Here is a 12,242-nt window from a genome sequence, read left to right as displayed (position 1 = left end):
GCCGGGGCCGAGAGCCGCTGCTCGCCCGCGGGGCCTGGCGGGCGGGGGCCGCTCGCTTTGTCCGCGGGCCCCGCCGCGTCTGCCGGAGCGGGGCGGCAGCTGCAGGAACCCCCGCGGCCCGCCCAGCCCGGCGGAGCGCGGCTGCTGCCCCCTCCGCACCGCCTTCCCGGCGAGGGGCGGACAAGGGCGGAGGGGGTTGCGGTGCCTTCCGCCGAAGTCCGGATCGGCGGCGGGAGCGGGCGGCCTGCGATGGGAGAGGGCTCCTGGGCGGCTCCGCGCCGGGGCTGGTCGGGAGCGGGGCGGGCGTGCGGCCGCCGCCGGCGCTCGGGCAAGCGCGGCGCTGCCAGCCCGGCTCTCCGCGCTCACCGGGGTCCGGGCGAGCCCCGAGCGCCTCGGACCAATCCGAAGCGATTATGCAAGACGGCGGACCAATCAGCTCCGCCGTCTCATGAATATTCATAGACTTGGCTGAGTCAAAGCTTTTAGGCGAGTTTGTGTAGATCTACAGCATCATGCTTAGACTTTTCAAAGAGACAAACTCCATTTTCTTATGAATGGAAAGTGAAAAACCCTGTTTCGCTTAAATTGGGTTCTTTCCTGTCCTGAGAAACACAACAGACCCCAAAAAGGCAAGCTGAAGAGAGAACACACACACAGACCAAGCGACAAGAAATGACCATGACTACCATGCCAGAGAGTCTAAATAGCCCCGTCTCAGGGAAGGCTGTTTTTATGGAGTTTGGGCCGCCCAGCCAGCAAATGTCTCCTTCTCCCATGTCCCACGGACACTATTCCATGCACTGTTTACACTCCGCGGGCCACTCTCAGCCTGACAGCTCGTACAGCACAGCTTCGTCCTTCTCCCGACCGCTGGGCTACCCCTATGTGAACTCGGTCAGCAGCCACTCGACCAACCCCTACATCAGTTCAGTGCAGTCCTACCCCAACAGCTCCAGCCTGACTCAGACCCGGTTAGAGGAGACAGGTAGGTGCACTCGGCTTTGGGGAGGGGGGGAGGGGAGGAGGGAAGGCAAGGCGGGAGGGAGGGTGTTGTATTAAAAAAAAAAATCTATCGGGGAAAAAAATTAAATTAAATTACAAAATATTAGTCAAGAGAGGCTGAGAATCACAGAGGACCAATACACAGAGGGCACAATGCTTGGCTGGAAAAGAAACCAACCCAGATGTGCACGTATTAGTCTTCGTAATTATTTATTGCGTAGCGCTATAAACAATGTATGCAATTAAGGGTAATTAAACCTAAACTGCAGCCTGTAAAAATAGCAAACTTTCGCTGGGAAGAAGCCTGGGCTGCCATAATCGCCCGGAGCCTTTGTTAGCGTTACTCGAGCTTCACTTTTCTTCCTTCTCATTATTGTTATTGTCGATGTTGCTGTTGTTATTGTTACTGCTGCTGCTTCTGCTGCTATTACTGTTACTGCTATTATTGCTATTGCTGCTATTATTATTATTTATTCTGCGTCGTTTGTTGTTTGTAGGGGCCGAATCGGAGAAAAGCACTGTGGTAGAAGGAGGGGAAGTTCGCTTTAACGGGAAAGGGAAAAAAATCCGCAAACCCAGGACTATTTACTCCAGTTTGCAGCTACAGGCTTTGAACAGGAGGTTCCAGCAGACTCAGTACCTGGCTCTCCCCGAAAGAGCCGAGCTCGCAGCATCTCTTGGACTCACCCAGACCCAGGTACAGCTCCGGCCCCTCTCCCGTGTCCCCTCCGTGTCCCCACCGTCGGTGTGGGAGACCACGCGCGTAAGGCGCACGGGTCACAGCCGTGGGCAGCGGGGCCCGGGGCGACAGCCGTCCCGCCGCGGGGCGCTCCCGGTGCTGGGGAAGCCTCCGCAGAGCCCGCTGGAGAGGGCCCAGGGGCTCCTGCTGGGTGCCTTGGAGTCACAAAATAACACAGCAGTCGCGGGGGGAATGAAGGAGAGAAGCTGGGGGGCCGCCGGGTGCGGGGGTCCGTCGTGCCCTGGGAGGGATGGAGGGATGCTGGACCGTACCGAGGGATGCTGAACCCTGCTCCGTTCCCCTTTGCAGGTGAAGATTTGGTTTCAGAACAAGCGTTCCAAATTCAAGAAGCTGATGAAGCAAGGAGGGGCCGCCCTGGAGAGCAGCGCCTTGACCAACGGCAGGGCTCTCTCGGGCAGCTCGCCACCCGTGCCTCCAGTGTGGAACACCACCTCCGCCTCCGGTAAGGCCTCGTCGGGGACCCCGGGCACCTACATCCCCAGCTACACGTCGTGGTACCCTTCGGCCCACCAAGAAGCTATGCAGCAGCCGCAACTGATGTGATTATATATACGTTTTCCCCTAATGCAAGCACCATCGGTCCCGAAAATAATTAAAATTGTTACAGGAAAAAAAAAAAAAAACATACAAAAAACCAAACCAAACCAAACCAAAACAAAACAAAAAACTAAGTAAAATAAAAAGAAATAAAAAAAAAAAAAAGAGGGGGAAAGAGAGAGAGAATTAAAAAAAAAAAAAAAAAGAAAAGAAAAGAAACCGGAGCAAACAAACAAACAGGAGGTCTCTTGCCCATCCAGCCATTAGGACGCTGCACGGTAGCTCGGTGCAGGAGAGCACAGATGTGATGCGGGCCGGTTCCCACCGCTGACAGCTGACGGAGCGGCCCCGAGCACCGCACAACAGCCTGGGAGCAGAGCGAGCGCCGGCCGCGGCTTTGTGGGACAATCAGAAAAAGATGTCTGGGGGGCGGGGAAGCCCTCTCCTCTGTCCTGTCTGTCTGTCTGTGTCTGTTGAAATGTAGGTCATTTATTTACTACTCCGATCTGACCGTTTCTTAAATTGCAAGGGGGAAGGAAGCTGTACAATTTACCAGAGCTTCGTTCCCGCGACATTTTCTGTACCTTTCACTATCCATCTGTATATTTTTTTGTTGTTGTTAAAAGGGGAAGATAGGGGGTTTATTTATTGATTTAAATTACCACTATGAGAGTGCTAGAAACAAACTCAGCTTGCTGAGTGTACTGCTTGGACGCACAGTTTAAACAAAACCACAGACGGTCCGTCGTCCCGTTCCCCCCCCTCTCCCCGAATAAATCACCGCGAGGGAAGGATGCGATTTTAACTTTTACAGTAACTTTTATACTTCGCTGCTGTGGAAAGTTTTGGTCCGAATGATTTGCATTTCTCGAGTATTTAACAAAGGAAATAAATGCACATTGTTTGGTACTCTGAAGTGGAATTGCAGCAGCTGCCGGCGCTTTGCTGAGGTGAAGCAAGGCGCAGAGGACGGAACGAGAGCCCGGAGGGCGGCGGGGGGGACCCACCGGGAGGGCGGGCAGGCGGGCACACCCGCGCAGTCCCGGCGCGGCCTCCCCGCGCAAAGCCGGCCCGAAGGTGAAATGCACAAATCGACGTGCAGGAGCTACTCGCTGTACATATTTTATTCTTAATTATTATTATTATTGTTCTGTAAACATGTTGCACAAATTTAGCCTTTTTTAATTATTATTATAATTATAATTATTATTTCTGTTCTGTTTCGTGTGGCTGTAAAACATGATGCTTTGTGTACTGAGATCTTGACATTTTACTTGTGAAATTCGGAAAATGTGATAAACTGAGCTCGGCTGTGTTTAGTGTTCTATATGTCAAAGTTTAGTTTTATATTGAGAATGTTAACTTATTGCTTTGTATCTGGGGGAGAAAATGGAAAAAAACCCACACAAATCTTTGTACATAAGTTATAAAGTTTCTTTGAGACAGTAAAATTATGGTTTGGAAAAAGCGACACGCATGCTCCCTGTCCCGTAGCGCGGCCGACAGCGGGGTCCGGGCCGGGCTACGCGCTCCGCGGCGGGACGGCGGTGGCCGTGACCGGGAGGCGAGACGGAGAAGCGACGCGGCCCGGACAGGGCAGCCTGTCCCCGTGCGCCCAGCCGGGCCCAGCTAGGCGGCGGCAGCCTAACTCCGATGGTTAATCGGGGGACCCTCGGCGGAGGGGCCGCTCGGAGCCGGGGGGAACCGGGCTCAGCTGCTGGGACGGGAAGGGGATGCGCTCAAGCCGGGAGAGCCCCGGCCCCCGTCCCAACAGCCGAGCCGGCTGCCTGCCCAGGCGTTCCCCGGGAGGCGAAGCCGTGCCGGTACCGCCGCGGTCATCCCGCCCCGGACTGAGCCGTGCCCGCTCCCGGGCTGGCGCAGCGCCGGCACAACCGGTGGCTATTGCTGGGGTGGATAAAGCGCTGCAGAGCGGAGCAGCCGGCAGCTGCTGGGCTCGGCCGGCTGTCCGTGCGCGTCCCTGCGCGGGGGATCGGCCGTGCAGCCCCGCGGGGGCCGCGCTCACTCGGCCCGAGGTACGCGCCCAGTGCCCGGGGCGCGGCGGTGCAGCATCCTCCCCAGCGCACAGGCGGCGCGGCGGCCCGCGGGGCGCGGGATCGCACACGGCAAACGCCCCGCGTTTCCCGCAGTGCCGCGGCCCGAGCCTGGTCCCGAGCGGCCCGAAGTGCCGAGCGAGCCGGAGGGCTCCGCGGCAGCGCCCCGGGAGCCACACAGCTCCCGCGGCGGCTCTGCCGGTGACCAAACGCCTCCGACCGGGCCAAAGAGGGGTGGTCAAGCAGCTCGGAGGGCTTTAAAGATATATCAGCTTCTCCTAATTCAATAATGTCTTGCTAACAGTTCAAATAGAGAAATTATCAGTTTTCTCTCAGCGAGGTGGTCTTGAGTCAGAGGCTATTATAATTGTACATTTGAAAATGTTAATCTCAATACAGGCCTAATTAATTCTGCCTTGTTGCTGACAAGTAGTTCATCAAATATCTGATTCGAAGATTTTCATAATGAGGATATTAATTAAACTATGAATAATCCAAAGGTGCTTATATTGAAACAATACCTCATTACAATGATTAAGCTCTGATTCCGAATATTATACCTTTACCAATTGTCACCCGGCAAATACAACCTTATGGATGTGCCGTAAATGGCAAAATGTAATTTTGGGATATATTTTTCCTTGTTGGGGAAAAAAAAAAGTGCCCCTCATTTTCAAACACTTCTGAAATAGGTTACACACAGCTTAATGATGATCAAAATGACTCTTTTCTGCAAAAAAAGACCCCAAAGTGCGCGTACAGCTGCAAACCCAAGAGGGTCAGCATCATTTCACTGTATTCTCTTCTTGATTACAAGCCGAGCCCATCAAACACAACATAATTACAGTAATTTCAGGTTTATTTATTCTAATGCAGTTTCCCCATCTCTCTGGTAATTATGAGCAATTTTTTCGCCCAGGGAATCTTTTTGCATTAACAAAAGAGATAACGCACTGAAAGCCAAATTTGCTGTGCATTGAGAAAAGCGAAGAAAAAAAAATAAAATAGGTGCGAGCTGCCATCTCTGCAATTCTCCTATATTGGAGCTCTGCAAATTGCTTGCAGGTGTATGGAGCAGAGCTGTCAATAGGAAGGGGCTTCCAAATTAGCAAATGCACAATGTTGAAGTAATGAAGACAGACTTAGCAAAATTGCCAAACAACAGATACCTCTTTAATATCTTCCACCCAAAAAGAAAAAGGGGAAAAAAAATCCCCTTGGAGTGTCCCTGCGAACCCCCTTGAATAGCTGGGGATGTTGTACATGTGTCAATCTAATTGCAGAGCACAGAGCGGCCCCTGAAACTAGAAAAAAAATCAAATATCAGAGCCCAAGCCCGTTTGCATTGGGAATTTGCTCCCTTCGTTTGACAGAGGGGGATAAGAAATCCCCGCCGCCGCCCGCTCCGCTCTCCCCGCTGCCGCCCTCCTAACCCCGCTCCTGCCGCCACCGCCACTCTCATGCCAGTGAAAAAGTGCCATGTTCCCCTCCGCACCGGCGCCTTTCCCGCCCGCCTCCCGGCTCGGGACAGGGCAGTAACGCTCCCCTTCGCAAGGGACCGACACACGCACACCACGAAACCACGGCCGAGAACGAGCGCCCGCGGGCGCCGGCAGCCCCCGGCAGTCCCGGGCGGCGAGTGCCCCGCGCCGCTGTGCCCGCGCTGGGCTCCGCGCTGCGCCCGGCTCGGCCCGCGGGGCGCCCCGGCACGGCTCGGCTCGGCTCGGCCGAGCGGCATCCCCGTCGCCCGGCCCGCCGCCCCGCTCCCTTCCTCGCCCCGGTGCCGCCGGCGGGCAGTTTGCGGGGAGACTGGGTCGGCAGAGCCGCCGCCGGTAATTCCCCCCCCTCTCCCGGCCCGCGCCCCGCACACTCACCTACCCCCGCGAGAAAGGAGCCTGTGTCGCCGCCCTTACCTTCCGCCTCAGTCCCTGAGGCTCTGGGCACAAGTCTTTGCTTTACAACAAACCAAAGGACCGAACGCGGCTTTTTGCTACGAAAGTTAGAAGAACGAGAGAGTGTGAGAGAGAGGGAGAGGATCGGGGAGGGAGAAAGAAAGCGAAAAAAAAAAAAAAAATGAAGCCGAGCACAATAATAATATCCTGAGAGTGCAAATGTGGATTGAGATCCCCCAGAGATGCACATGCCTCTGAGCGCAGCAGCCTTTTTGCAGCTCTGCTCTTGCAGAATATGACTGAAATTTTCTGCTATATAGCCTCTGTCTTTATAGCTGATGAAAAAAATTGCAGATTATTAGCATAAATGTTTACTCTTCATTACGCTGATGACATTGTGCACTCGAGATCTTGGTAATCTTTGGGAAAATTATGAGTAATTTTTAAAAATTTTAAAGCAGCAGCAGTTACCATGCAATTCAGGCTAATTCTGCGTAGGCTCCGAACGGATATAATTATCGAGGAGTCAAGATGTTATGCTAAAAACTATGCATTGATATTCCCATTTATTATGTACATACAACTTTGACAATGTTGATGCTTGAAATAGCAGGAAATTGTCTTGCGCAAAAATTACAGTCCATATTAGGACATGTGAAATTGCGAAGAATTATATAGTAATTGCAGGCTTTCAGATGGGAGAGCCAGAATGCTCAAACTAGTGCAAATGTGGATAAAATTACAGATCAGAGCAAAAATTAGGGAAAAAAGGGGTCTGGGATTTTTCAAGTTGGCTATAGGATTCCGGAAGTGTCTAATGCCACATGATTGCTGCAGCTTTAGGGGAGACATTCATGCCTCAAATAACTCCTTTTGCCAGAGCCGCTTTAATTGAATTTCTCGTGCTTTCTCTTTTCACCGGGCAAATGAGTAAATTGCCTCCCCACGGTACAAGCCCGGCCGGCCCCGCCCGTGCTCCGGGGGGGCAGAGGGTGCCCCCTCGGCCGGGCGGCTGCCGTGCCGCCCTCCCGGACCAGGCTGGTGGCGGAACCGTCACTTACCCCGGTCGCCCCCCGGGACCGGCCCCGCTCAGCCTCTCCCCCGGCCCGGAGCCGGGACCAGGCCCGGCGAGGGGCGGCAGGGGGAACCTCGGCGCTGGGACGTGGGGTAGAATGGTCTCAGAACCCCCAGCAGGCCCCCTCCCCCGCTCAGCGGCCCTTCCCGGAGGGCTGCGGGGGCCGGGGCATCTCTCGCCCCCCGGTTATCCTGCTCCCTGCGGCTTTGGCCGGCTCCGGGAGGCCGGTCCCCGTGCAACTTGTGAGGGGGATCGCGGTTCTCAGCGGTGCCTGCCCCGTCCCATCGGACGGGAAAAGAGCAGGAGAAAACAGGTTACAAACAGACGCATATCTCTATACGTGTGCATCTGCGGGGCGTGCGGGAGCGGCACCGCGCTGCTGCATCCGCCGCCGTCGCCGACTCCCGCACGGTGTGAGCCGCATCTGGGATGCGAACAGCGGGGGAGATACGGACCCTGGGAGGGCTCTGGGGGATACGGGGACGAAAAACCCTATCGCATACACTGGGTGCGGACAGCCCAGAGAGGACTGTACCAGCAGAGAGCAAATAAATAGTAATAAATAAATAAAAAATTACTAAATAACAGAAAGAAAGCGCGGAGGCTCCCGTACTGGGTGTGGTGTGCTCTGCTCCCCTACCGCTGGTAGCGTTCCCCCGTTGGGTAGGTCCCTGTCCCAGGGACGCCACGTAGCTGTCGGCATCCTGCCAGACCCCACGGAACCGAGCAACACCCCGCACCGCAATGCTACCTCGGACTGGAGACACCGGGCCAGGAGAGACCGGGGCGCAGATGTTTGGGGGGAACTTTATTTAACTGCGAGAAGCGCCTGTGGAAGCGGTGGGGGACAGGGAGGGAACGGGAATCATCCGTCCCGATCGTGGCCGGCGCCCACGGCTTCCTCGTGCATCCCAGACGACTGATTTAGCAAAACTTGTCACCTGCCAGTGGCGTGTATCCCACTTTTCTCCCCGTCCCCCCCCCCCCCCCCCCCCAGCCGTAGCCCGCGGGAACACCGCGCTGCCGGGAGCACAGCTCCTGCGGGACCACGGGGCCGCGGGGCTCCACGGTGCTGCTCGCCGCGCTGCCGCCCCGCTCCGGGCTCGCCGCCCCGGCGCTTCGCCGTCCGCCAGCGCGGAAGTTTCTTCTCCCCGGTCCGAGCGGGCGACTGAGGCCACTGCCACCAGTGGCCCGCGGCCGGCAGGAGGGTGGAGGAGGGGAAGGATACGGGATGAGTCGGCCCCGCTGTTTCTTGGGACGGTTCTGGACTCTTGTCCCCATCCTCGCCGCCCGGTCAGAGTCGGCACTGGAGGGCAGATCCTCTTTCCCCTTTGTCTCTCCCACTCCCTCCTCTCGCTTTCTTTGCACCCGACTCTCCTCTTCCAATATCTCCCCGTCATTCTTCGCTTTTCTTCATTCCTCCTTCGACCCCCGCCTCCCCTTGCCCCCAAGCTTTCCCCAAGCTCTCAGAAGCAATCTGCCCTCCCGCTTTCCCCCCTTCTTTCCCCCTCCCTCTTTTCCCCCTTCTTTCCCCCTTCCTCCCGAAGTGTCTCCTTGTGAGGCCGCCCCCCTCCGCCTTCCCCGGCCCCGCCCGAGCTCCCCATGCCAAGGAAGAGCCTCGGCCAGGCTGGCCATTCCCGACCCCGGGCAAGCTGGCCTGAGCCTTCTTGTCTGCAATGGGATCTTCATCACGGCTCTCTCTCTCCGTGTCCCCTCCAAGAATGGCGGGGTCCTCGTGGTAATGGAGGCCAGTGATCCCTTCCTTCCGCCGCTTTTGCACCTCCAGCAGCAGCGCCTCCAGGGGTGCAGCCCATAGGGGTGTGCCCTCAGAGTTACAGCTTGGGGGGCACAGCCGGGAGGGGACATCCCGAGTGGGGCGGCCCCAAAGGGTGCAGCAAAGGCCATCAAAGTGAGGTTCAGCTCAGAGGGGTGCAAGGGAGCGTTCCAGAGGGGTCCAGCCCTCGAAGGATGCATCCCATGAAGCTGCAACTTGGACGGGGTGCTGCCTGGAAAGGGTTCAGCCTAGAGGGATGCTGCCCTTACGAGGCACATCCCAGAGGATTTCGGCTAGGCGGGATGAAGCTGAAGGGCTGCATCCCAAAGGGGAACATCTTGAGGTACATCTCAGAGAGAGAGGTACAAGGGGTACATCTCAGAGAGAGAGCAGTCGGCGCCTCCAGCCCTCGAAGTACCCCAGAGGGGCTTGGGGCAGCCACCAGCTCTGGCCTTAGCAAAGATCCCGTGCAGGTTACCGGCCTGGTTGCCATTGCCGGAAGGGCAAGGCGAAATGCCTCTGGGTCGGGGCTGCGCCCGAGGTGCGGCTCCGGGCACGGCGAATCCCGGGCACGGCTCTGCCCCAAAGCCCTCCGGACAGCCACGGGAAGCTGTGAGACGGCAGCAGTCTGTCCCGGGTGAAATGTCGCTGGCGCCAGCAGGCGGGAGAGGGGGAAGGGGGGCGGCTCTGGGCTGCTGCAGGCAGCGCTGAGTGATTCATAGCCTCGCCAAGAACACTGTCAGGGGCGAGATTTTATTGTAGACGGGAAAGAGGGGAAGGAGGAGGGAAGTTGCGGGCTTGCGGCAACTGTTACAATGGGGAGGGGGTGGAGGGGACGCGGCTCTCCCTCCCTGCGAACGCCCGGGTCCGAATCGACACCCTCAAATTTCCCCATCCCCCAAAAACTCAGCGTGGGCACCGTGGAAACAATAATTTATTTAAATACTCTCTGCTTATTGTAAAAGAAACATTAATGAGTGTATAAGTTTTCCATAATAAATAACCAAAAATACTTTTTTTTTTCTTCACGACGCTAGACATCAAAGAGATCAGGGGCATGTCAGTGGCTCGGTTGCCGCCGGCGGGGGAAGAGTGGAGGGGGGGCTGGAGAGGAGAGCTGGCTGCGGCTGGCGCCCGACGCGCGGAAGCCCCGTCGGGGCACGAAACCAGCCCGGAGGCAGCGCACGGGCGGGAGCCGCACCGGCACCGCCGCCTGCGGCCGGCCCCCGCCCCCGTTTCGTTCACGGCTAAAACGGATACCTCAAACACGGGAGGCTTCTGTTTTAAATCTACATATAAAAATTATTTATCTTTTTTTTTTAATCGTTTTATTCTTTTAATCCCCAGCATCAACGTGAGGTTATCCGCAAAGGCACCTGTCAACTTTAAAAAAATAAAAAGTAAAGTTAACCAGAGTTCTGCGCCGGTGGTTTGATGAAAATGCCGGGGAAGAGGAGGAAGATAGACGGAGAGGAGGGAGGGAGGTGAGTACTCGTTTCGCAGCGTGGTTGTTTTCACGGCGGGAGGGAGGACCCCACGGGGCCGAATGCACACGGGCCCCGCCGGCGGCGGCAACGGGACGGGACGAGGCGCGGAGCAGTTTCCTCTCCGTCGGGATGGCCGAGGCCGGAGCCAGGCTTCACCAAAACACCAGTGCTGCACGTCGGTGCCCCGCGGCTGCCGGGTGCGGCCCGCAGGCTCAAGTCTCTACTACGGCGCCTAGAAGATGTTGCCGCTGCCGTGGTGATGCGGAGGCTGCGCCGGCTGCGGGAGGGGAGCGGCCGCCGGCAGGTGCGCCGGGCCGCCGGGGGTCGGCGGGTACCACGAGTAACTACCGAGGAAGGCGGCGGCGGGGCTGGGGCTGGCGGTGCCGGCGCCGCCCGCGGTACGTGGGTGCGGAGCGAAGTCCCAGGCGGGGGGCGAGGAGGGAGACGGTGGCGAAGAACTGCGGCGGGGAGGCGGCTCCGCTGGGATCTCTCCGCTTTTCCACATCTTCTTGAACTTGGAGCGGCGGTTCTGAAACCAGATCTTTACCTGCGGGGAGAGGGGCGTCAGGCGGCCGCTGCCTCTGCGGCGCCTTCCCGGCGCCCAGACCGCCCGCGACGGGGCAGGGACGCGCAGCTTTCGCAGCCCCGAGCACTCCCGGCGCTGCCTCAGCGGCGCTGCCGCCGCGCCTGCACTCCCACCGCGGGCCGTCGAGGCGCCATGGGCCGGCCTTCCTCCCACGCTCGCACCCGACTCCGCGGAGGGCGACAGGCCCCGGCGGGGCGGGACGTGCCCGGGACCCCGCGGCGGAAAGGCCTTACCTGCGTCTGGGTGAGGCCGAGGGAGGCCGCCAGCTCCGCTCTCTCGGGCAGGGCGAGGTACTGGGTTTTCTGGAAGCGCCGCTGCAGAGCCGCCAGCTGGAAGCTGGAGTAGATGGTCCGGGGCTTCCGCACTTTCTTCGGTTTCCCGTTCACGATCCTGATCTCCGGCTCGCAGTCTTCCTTCTCTGCTGCGGCAGAAACGGCAACCCCAGTGAGGCGAGGCGCCCCCGCCACCTCGGGCCCTGCTCGCAGCTCGGCATCACCGCCCTCCCCGTCGGGGCGACCCTCCGGGAGCGAGCGCTCTCCCGGCCCACCCCGTGTCCAGAGCCCCGATCGCCGCCTCGCCAGGCTCACCGAGCCGTCCCCCTCGCGGGGCTCGGACGTACCAGAGTCATTGTTGGCCGGGGAGGCCCTGCTGCCGTAGGGCCCGTAGGAGCCGTAGGCGCCCCCGTAACCCACGTCGTAGGCGGCCTTGGCAGAGTAGGGGGCGGTGCCGCCGCCCGCGTAGGGGTAGGAGCTCACGGGGCCGTAGGGCGGCCCGCCCGCTGCCCCGTGCTGCTGGTTGGTGTAGTAGCTGCTGTCGGTGGCCGTGGAGACGGGCAGCGTGGGGGACTCCTGCGGCTTGTGCAGGACGCCGTGCTGGTGGTAGCTGCCGGCGGAGATCTGGCTGGTGTGCATGTCCGGCATCAGACTCTCCAGCACGCCCGTCATCCCGCGCCCCCGCCCTCCGGGGCACGGGTCGCCGCCCCGCGGCCGTCCCCACCGGGGGCAGGCGGTCAGAGCCGCGCCACCATGGCGAGCCTCGCCGCGCTCCGCCGGGGCGGTGCAGCCGCGCTCCCGCCGCC

General features: G+C 58.7%; 2 protein-coding genes across 2 annotated transcripts; one reads left to right on the top strand and one right to left on the bottom strand.

The window, feature by feature from the left end:
- The first annotated feature begins 550 nt into the window (after window positions 1-550).
- Window positions 551-2,339, top strand: DLX1 (distal-less homeobox 1). Its single transcript, XM_058809794.1, has 3 exons — window positions 551-985; window positions 1,500-1,699; window positions 2,051-2,339. The coding sequence occupies exons 1-3, from the start codon at window positions 673-675 to the stop codon at window positions 2,303-2,305; spliced, it is 768 nt and encodes a 255-aa protein (XP_058665777.1). The 5' UTR covers window positions 551-672; the 3' UTR covers window positions 2,306-2,339.
- An 8,257-nt stretch (window positions 2,340-10,596) lies between these two features.
- On the bottom strand, window positions 10,597-12,108 carry DLX2 (distal-less homeobox 2). Its single transcript, XM_058809856.1, has 3 exons — window positions 11,784-12,108; window positions 11,398-11,585; window positions 10,597-11,125 (listed from the first exon to the last, which is right to left on the bottom strand). The coding sequence occupies exons 1-3, from the start codon at window positions 12,106-12,108 to the stop codon at window positions 10,811-10,813; spliced, it is 828 nt and encodes a 275-aa protein (XP_058665839.1). The 3' UTR covers window positions 10,597-10,810.
- Between the last annotated feature and the right edge of the window lie 134 nt (window positions 12,109-12,242).

The sequence above is a fragment of the Ammospiza caudacuta genome, chromosome 8 (assembly GCF_027887145.1).
Source record: "Ammospiza caudacuta isolate bAmmCau1 chromosome 8, bAmmCau1.pri, whole genome shotgun sequence".
In the NCBI taxonomy this organism is placed as follows: Eukaryota; Metazoa; Chordata; class Aves; order Passeriformes; family Passerellidae; genus Ammospiza; species Ammospiza caudacuta.
Note: the sequence above shows the minus strand (reverse complement) of the source record. Positions and strands in the feature narration are given on the sequence as shown.

Bases quoted from the DNA above. Each gene is read 5' to 3' on its own strand.
- DLX1 (XM_058809794.1), top strand. From the start codon at position 673: ATGACCATGACTACCATGCCAGAGAGTCTAAATAGCCCCGTCTCAGGG. The intron at 986-1,499 runs GTAGGTGCACTC...TGTTGTTTGTAG, and splicing joins GACCCGGTTAGAGGAGACAG to GGGCCGAATCGGAGAAAAGC. The intron at 1,700-2,050 runs GTACAGCTCCGG...TCCCCTTTGCAG, and splicing joins TTGGACTCACCCAGACCCAG to GTGAAGATTTGGTTTCAGAA.
- DLX2 (XM_058809856.1), bottom strand. From the start codon at position 12,108: ATGACGGGCGTGCTGGAGAGTCTGATGCCGGACATGCACACCAGCCAG. The intron at 11,586-11,783 runs GTACGTCCGAGC...TTTCTGCCGCAG, and splicing joins CCCGGCCAACAATGACTCTG to CAGAGAAGGAAGACTGCGAG. The intron at 11,126-11,397 runs GTAAGGCCTTTC...CTCTCCCCGCAG, and splicing joins TCGGCCTCACCCAGACGCAG to GTAAAGATCTGGTTTCAGAA.